Genomic DNA, 8,504 nt, shown 5'->3' on the forward strand with positions numbered 1-8,504 from the left:
GAGCAATGTGTTTCTGTAAACATGGTTTGAATGAAAAATTGGGTTCCATTGATTGGTTTCTGTTGGAGAATCTAGCATCAAGGATTATTGAACCAGAGTTAGCAGTGGTTTCTGTTGGAGAATCTAGAACCAAGGATTATTGAACCAGAATTAGCAGTGGTTTCTGTTTGGAAACTAGAACCAAGGATTATTGAACCAGAATTAGCAGTGGTTTCTGTTTGGAAACTAGAACCAAGGATTATTGAGCCAGAGTTAGCAGTGGTTTCTGTTGGAGAATCTAGCATCAAGGATTATTGAACCAGAGTTAGCAGTGGTTTCTGTTGGAGAATCTAGCATCAAGGAGTATTGAACCAGAGTTAGTATTGGTTTCTGTTTGGAAACTAGCATCAAGAAGTATTGAACCAGAGTTAGTAGTGGTTTCTGTTTGGAAACTAGAACCAAGGATTACTGAACCACAGTTAACAGTGGTTTCTGTTTGGAAACTAGAACCAAGGATTATTGAACCAGAGTTAGTAGTGGTTTCTGTTGGAGAAGCTAGCATCAAGAAGTACTGAACAAACTGTAAAGTCATCACGTTTCAACTAACTATTTATATGTATGCCAGAGACATAGTTTATTCTTCTGTAATAGTTTTAGTAGAATCGTTACAAGGCTTAGATGGACTAGTATATGATTTATCAGTTTCAATTCTCATCGGATATTTACAGCCCGAAGGTCAGTGGAGACTAGTCACGTGATACAGCCCGGTGGTCATGGGAGACTAGTCACGTGATACGGCCCGTGGGTCACTGGAGAGTAGTCACGTGTTACAGCCCGTGGATCACTGGAGAGTAGTCACGTGTTACAGTCCGAGGGTCAGTGGAGACTAGTCACGTGATACAACCCGAGGGTCAGTGGAGAGTAATCACGTGATACGGCCCGTGGGTCAATGGGGAATAGTCACGTGTTACAGCCCGTGGATCACTGGAGAGTAGTCACGTGTTACAGTCCGAGGGTCACTGGAGACTAGTCACGTGATACAGCCCGAGGGTCAGTGGAGAGTAATCACGTGATACGGCCCGTGGGTCACTGGAGAGTAGTCACGTGTTACAGCCCGTGGGTCACTGGGGAGTAGTCACGTGATACAGCCCGAGGGTCACTGGAGACTAGTCACACAGTGGAACACCAACCATTCTGGAATATGACACTTAACAGCGTTAAGATATTCATGGTTCAGCATGTGACAACAAGCACGTCATACATTTCTAAGTACATCGACTTTTGAGTAGGAAAACAATGAAGAAAAGGAGCTACTTTAAAATAATGATTACTAAAGTTAAGACTTTCTTGTGTCTAATTTTTATTATTTTTGGACAGAATTTCGAAGATAATTAAATGACAGTTTCCATATTTTCAGACCCGGCATGGCCAGGTGGTTAGGACCCTCAACTCGCAATCTGGGGGTCGCGGTTTCGAATCCCCGTCTCACCAAACACGTTCGCCCTTTCAGCCGTCGGAGGGTTATAAAGTGACGGTCAATCCCACTATTCGTTGGTAAAAAGTTGGCGGCGGGTGATGATGATTAGCTGCCTTCCCTCTAGTCTTACACTACCAAATTAGGGACGGCTAGCGCAGATAGCCCTCGTGTAGCTTTGAGCGAAATTCAAAACAAACCAAACCGTATTTTAAACATTTCACAAGTCGTTGATACTTGTATATGAAGAGGCCAAAAAAAATATGGTTGGTTACAAATAATAGAAATAACCAGTTGGATAGCACGAAAAATATATCATCAAAATTCTCCACAAAGTAAAAAAGTTTTATCACTAAGAAGAGAGTATAAGCATATTGTTCGTGTTTTGAATTCACTAGATAATCAATGGAACCCAATTTTTCATTCAAACCATGTTTACAGAAACACACTGCTCATGTTTTGGATTCACTAGATAATCAATGGACCCCAATTTTTCATTCAAACCATGTTTACAGAAACACACTGCTCATGTTTTGGATTCACTAGATAATCAATGGACCCCAATTTTTCATTCAAACCATGTTTACAGAAACACATTGCTCATGTTTTGGATTCACTAGATAATCAATGGACCCCAATTTTTCATTCAAACCATGTTTACAGAAACACACTGCTCATGTTTTGGATTCACTAGATGCCTAGTGGATATTACACATATTTTTCTTCAAGTTTACCCCAGCTTTTGTTAATGATTTTTTTGCATTGTAAAATTCTAATTTTATTTTTTGACAGACTAAAGACTTCATATATGGGGATCTGCTTCCTAGTTTGTATGCTTCAAGTGACCAGGTAAGAACTTCAAGTGACAAAGGTAAGATTTTCTTGAGACCCAAATTCTTACTTTTCTGCTTAACAAGTTTGTTTTCCCCCCAGTGTGAAACGTAATTCAGTTTTTAAAAGTATATTAGCTAAAGAGCAGATTCAAATGGTTCTAGATGGTGTGGGAGTAATATTAGTTGATTAAAATCTCAGTCTCACTAACACTGGCCATTACATCAAATACTCCTTCCTAATCATCATACTTTCTATTTACTGTCCATAATTGTTATAACGGCAATGGTTGGTATGGGTATTGAAAACTTGTATTTAAAAACACAGTACGAGTAACAATGTTCCAATCTGCTTACGTCATCATCAGATTAAGGTTGAAACATTGTTACATGTATTGTGTTTTTTATAACAGCAATGGTTGATATGGGTATTGAAAACTTGTATTTAAAAACACAGTACGAGTAACAATGTTCCAATCTGCTTACATCATCATCAGATTAAGGTTGAAACATTGTTACATGTATTGTGTTTTTTAAAACCCGTGTAAACCGTCTCTGCTATAGATTTATTTAAAGTGGATTTCTTGACAATATGCTTTTTGTATTGGCTCTTTCCTATAGTGAAGTTCTAAGTTCTGTTTGACATTTGCCTATTATGTAAAGATGTTCACATTATCTTAAGTAGATTAGATAATAATGTGTATTATTTTTAATTTTTCCCACGCAGTTGTACCTGAACTTTTTTCAAGAAGGGTGTTCGTAATTCTTCTGCTTATTGTGTACAAATATAAATTTAAAATTTACAGGCAACCTTGATGGAAGAATCTCAGGAAGAAGCTGTTAAACGGGATGAAATGCTTCGGATGTATCATGCCTGTAAAGATGCTCTGAAGATAATTGGAGATGTTTCTATGACAACATCTTATCAACCTGTCCCACCTCCAGTGAAAGATGACTGGCTAAGAGCGAGTACACCAGACTCACCTCGGTAAGTGTGAGCCAGTAAAAACAGTTTATTGAAAGATTACCAGGACTTGGGCCTTTCTTAGCCTAACACATACTGTTCACTTACATTTTACAAATGTTGGTTGTTCTTTACATAGCACCTTTATTTTCAGCCCGTCATCACCTGGGCCAAGAAGAAATCCCTCTGTTAGAATTCCTCCACTTCCACCCGTGGCTTCCCGCCAAGTACCTGTAATACCATCTCGCCCTGAAGCTGTGCCCAACAGAGCCCCACCGACAGCTCCTCCAAGACCAGTGTCCTCTGGAAACCTAACTCCACCATTGGTTCCTTCGTAAGTATTCAGGTTTAATGTTAGTTCAGTAAATTTAAAACTTATGCTGAGCCCGGAGTCGTCGAGACACAGATATTTCTTTATAATTATATATTGTTTTTTTTTTCTCTACTAATGCTCAAGTCAGTTTTACCTGTCACAAGGTTATAGAAGCTCTGTTGGGTTGACACTTAGAAACACTTCCTCTGTCATCCTTGGCTTCCATGGTATCATGAGTGCCTGCTTAGTTTATTTTCTGATAGGTACTAGAGCAATTTTTGATTTAGACCGTCAGCTAAATACCAGAGAAAAGAAAAACTTGTATAGATTCTGTCAGTAAAAGATACAATAAAAACTTAAATACTTGGTTGTAGGAGGAACACTGATGCCTTGAACAGGGTTAATTTCATCCTTATTCACCTGGAAATAGAGTTTAAACAAAGAACTCATAAAGTGAACGGGTTTCCATTATTTTTCAGTTATGTATATTGTTAATAGAAGTATTAAAAAAAATTCAAATATAGCAAGAAAAAAAATATTTTGAAACGAATTGAAATGTTGTGCTTAATAAAATTCATGTAAATATATCCTGGTGAAGAACTGTGTTCAAACCCAGATAAACAAGGTCATGGATATGTGCTTTGTTTAATTAGTTGAACAGATCTATAACATAATGTGTTTGTTTACCAAAAAAAGATTTTATGTACGTCTTCCAGTATTTTGATTGAATATTCAGCTCTACGTTTTAATACCTTTTAACTTTATAACAGCAAGATAGCTCTTAGTGCACATGTTTGTTCCCTAATGTTTTCCACGATAGTATTAAACTAACCACCTTCAAACAGCTTAATCTTTTTGATAACTCTTTGTGTTTATAACCATGTCTGTGTTTGTGTTTATTGTGTGTTTCCCGTCTCTGTTGTTACCTCCTTTAGGCGAGGGTCTGCAGGAGGCCTTCCTTCCGTACCACCACGAAACACACAGGCGGGACCCGAGCCTGTTCTTGATGCCTTTGGCATGCCTCTACATAAATAACTGGCCACATTGTCAGATATTCTGAGTAGGATAAGAAGGTGTAGGTTGGTGATTAAATTACTGACTTGTGTCAACTTGCATCTCTATCTTTAGATCCTTAATAATGTCTTGATAGAAAAACGTGTCTGTTGTTTAATAACTACAAATGGTGTTTTATTTATTTTTATGTAGTTCTTTTCATTGTAGGATCAATCCTGTTGTTATTAATGTTTAGGATTCAATGTTTAATACTTGTTTTACTGTAAACTGTCATAAATCTACTTACAGCTGATTCCTTGTTTTTATGAAACAAATAGCAGTTACTAACCAAGCATAACTCAGAAGTCAACAAATAAATTATCCCATATATAACATTTTTGTTTCATTGCTGGTGGTCAGTGGGTGTATTTTGTTCTAGCTGTTAGGTATTTGTGAAAAACCGTGTAGTTTTTGACCTCTTGTCCTTTTGCATCTCTTCAGTTTGTGATCTGTTTTGACCAAACATAATCTTTAACTTTGAACTGAACCTGTAATAACAGTAAATCTTCTAGGTGAGTCTCACTTTGAACTCAACCTGTAATAACAGTAAATCTTCTAGGTGAGTCTCACTTTGAACTCAACCTGTAATAACAGTAAATCTTCTAGGTAAGTCTCACTTTGAACTGAACCTGTAATAACAGTAAATCTTCTAGGTGAGTCTCACTTTGAACTGAACCTGTAATAACAGTAAATCTTCTAGGTGAGTCTCACTTTGAACTCAACCTGTAATAACAATAATCTTCTAGGTGAGTCTCACTTTGAAATCAACCTATAATAACAGTAAATCTTCTAGGTGAGTCTCACTTTGAAATCAACCTGTAATAACAGTAAATCTTCTAGGTGAGTCTCACTTTGAACTCAACCTGTAATAACAGTAAATCTTCTAGGTGAGTCTCACTTTGAACTCAACCTGTAATAACAGTAAATCTTCTAGGTGAGTCTCACTTTGAACTCAACCTGTAATAACAGTAAATCTTCTAGGTGAGTCTCACTTTGAACTCAACCTGTAATAACAGTAAATCTTCTAGGTGAGTCTCAGAATGTATTGTTTTAACATATTTAGTGTTAGTTAAACCATTTTGATATTGAATTTGTGTTTTCTTTCAGCAAGTCAGCTTTCTTAACTTAAGCTTCTTGTTTTATTGTTGAAAATTTAAGAGAAACAACTTCAGGTTTTTAAAAGCTAAACTTTGTTTTTTCACCCTGACTTACAAAGAGGTTCTGTTAAGTGGCTACCATACTTATTGTATTATACATTATTAAATTAAAGTTTATAGTTCACTAATTAGTTATGCAGCACACGTTTGTTCCATAGTTTCTCTACTACCAAAGCAGTAGTCGTATTAACGTTTATTAACTGCTTGTAAATGTTGTAATATAGCTAAATGTTTCAGTTGAACAAAAGTATTATCCAGTTAGAATGTACAGAAGTACTCTGTTTGATGGAATGTTGAGCTTATCTTGCCTTTGTTGTTAACTTCAGGTAGATTGTTTAATAGTTATTGTTTACCTGATGTCACTGAATGTATTCAACTGTTAATTTCTTAAAGATATCTTATTAAACTTGATAAGGTTTTCCGTTCTTTTGTATAAATACACAATGTGGTTGTTTAGCTCCTATTTATATTTAAGATACTTCAACATTTAAGTTTCTTTTTATTGTATTAGGTTTGTTTAATTTGTAACTTTAGATGCCCAAGAGTGGAGTGGGACTTCCTGGCATGCTCAACTTGCGTTTTTTTTGTTTCAGTTGTAATACTTGGTTATTAGTCAGATTTTGTTATGTTTTGTAGGAGACCCCATCCTTCTGTTCCTCCACGAATCCCCGACAGGCCTCAAATTCCAGCCAGGCCTTATTAGGTCACCGCTGATAAATTAAAGTGAACTGACCAAGACTCTTTTATCGGTGATCCAGCTGTTTACATTCCTAGGTTCAAACATTATTGTTGGTTTTGTTTTTAAAACCGTTTTAATCTTTCCTGAATGAATAATTGGCAGTAAAGCTGGGGGTGATTGTGAATGTAGTTAATAGATGTTTTTCTCTGAGGAATGAAAATGTTTCTTTGTTTCAATATATATATATAAGAAATAAGTTTGATCATGTATATTTATAAATTATGATGATTGTTGTAAAAAGAGGGAAGAAACCAGGGAATAAATTAATGTTATCTTCGATGAAGTAACTTGTTATAGAACCCACAGTGTTCAAGTTGTTAGCCTAACAGTTTTGTTATACCAAGTAAGGTGTAGTTTATTTAAAGTAAGTTTTCTCAGCAATACACTTGACTTATATGTTACTCCAGGATGTAATATTTTAACACTTTTGAAGAAGTATTGATCTGTTTTTGGTATGTGTTTTATAAAAATGAAGTAGTCTGTGATTGTAAACACGTCGTGGTTACTTTAACACAAAACAGATTCTGTCTGTACATGCAAATTGGCACAATGTGCATAACTGTGTACACGTTTTGACACGCATCTCGATTGGACGTAATGATTGGAGCTCTAATACTTCACGTGATTTAGACACTTTAAATCAAAGTTCTTTTCTTTCTCTGTCAATTTTGATCACGTATCAGTCAATCTAGACAGTCAGCTGATTATTGCTGAGACCGACTTTAGGTTAATTAGAATTGTGAAGAGGCCATCCAAATTGTAGAGGGTAGACAGTCGGTGTACACACTTTTTATTATCTTGTTTCTCACGATGAATTACAAAACACATGTATGAAATATTTGACTCGAAACCCTGTCTTGACCTCTGTCAGATGAAATTATCCATAGTGAATAGATAAGTTATTGTTGTTTTCAGTTTAAAATATTTTATTTCTAGACTGTGGTACTTTGATTTGATATAACAATTCTTAGTAACTACACTTGTTTTTCTTGTGTACCTTTTTAACGTCTCGTTCTTCATGATTGTTAACGTTAAATGTTTACAACTCGCATTGTCAATAGTAATTACGATTACATTTATTAAGTGCTGTTGGGATGTGAATTTCTTGCTTGTTACAGTGATATTTTTTTTGTTTTCATAGAATGAAATATACATGTAAGTGATAAATTTCTTCAGATTGTACATAAAATTTAATAGAAATCCATTAATTAATGCTCAGAAGGCATGAACTGGAAGAGTACTTCATTATGTGTATATTTTCTTTTCAACGTAATGTACGAATTGAAGGCACTTTCGGATACCTTCAGAAAAGTAATGTTCTTCGTGTAGCGACGAACCTAGAACGTTTCTGTAATAAACTGTTCTTAGTCACTTCAACTCTGTTGGGCTTGTTATTTTCACCTACTATGGCTACCAAGAAGTTTAAATTATTTAATAGTGACTTTACCTTATTGTTAATAAGCTATGGTTATTATAATTATATTGTTTTGTTTATAGAGGAACAATGTTCAAGGGTGTAACTGAAGATCTCCGAAGGTGTTGTTTATTCCTGTACTTTATTTGAAATACAAGTAATGAAAGAAACTATTACAACAACAACTCGAGTTATAATTTATGACTACTTCACAAGATAATTAATTTAATGACGGTAATAGTGGCAGGTGATAGTCTGAAATTAAATATAACATGACTTTCTGTCAGCTGGTATTCATTGGTCTGTGTTATCTGATCATAACTATTGAAAAATTGATCTTGTATACAAACAGAATAAGGTTGACCTTTTGCATTAAATTAAATATATACACACACACACACACACACAAACAACAAAAACTAGAACCAAGGATTATTGAACCAGAGTTAGCAGTGGTTTCTGTTTGGAAACTAGAACCAAGGATTATTGAACCAGAGTTAGCAGTGGTTTCTGTTTGGAAACTAGAACCAAGGATTATTGAACCAGAGTTAGCAGTTTTGTTAGGTGTCCCATTGATGGGC

General features: G+C 35.5%; 1 protein-coding gene across 1 annotated transcript in view; it reads left to right on the top strand.

Annotated features, from left to right (window-relative positions):
• Window positions 1-7,886, top strand: part of LOC106474384 (dynamin-1-like) — a 35,482-nt gene extending 27,596 nt beyond the window's left edge. The window contains exons 17-20 of the mRNA XM_022402690.1: window positions 2,246-2,302; window positions 3,090-3,271; window positions 3,402-3,581; window positions 4,496-7,886. Coding sequence (XP_022258398.1) covers window positions 2,246-2,302; window positions 3,090-3,271; window positions 3,402-3,581; window positions 4,496-4,595 — 519 coding nt within the window. The 3' untranslated portion in view covers window positions 4,596-7,886. The remainder of the gene's footprint in view (window positions 1-2,245; window positions 2,303-3,089; window positions 3,272-3,401; window positions 3,582-4,495) is intronic.
• The last annotated feature ends 618 nt before the right edge of the window (window positions 7,887-8,504 follow it).

This window comes from Limulus polyphemus, unplaced genomic scaffold (genome assembly GCF_000517525.1).
Source record: "Limulus polyphemus unplaced genomic scaffold, Limulus_polyphemus-2.1.2 Scaffold7146, whole genome shotgun sequence".
NCBI classification, from domain to species: Eukaryota; Metazoa; Arthropoda; class Merostomata; order Xiphosura; family Limulidae; genus Limulus; species Limulus polyphemus.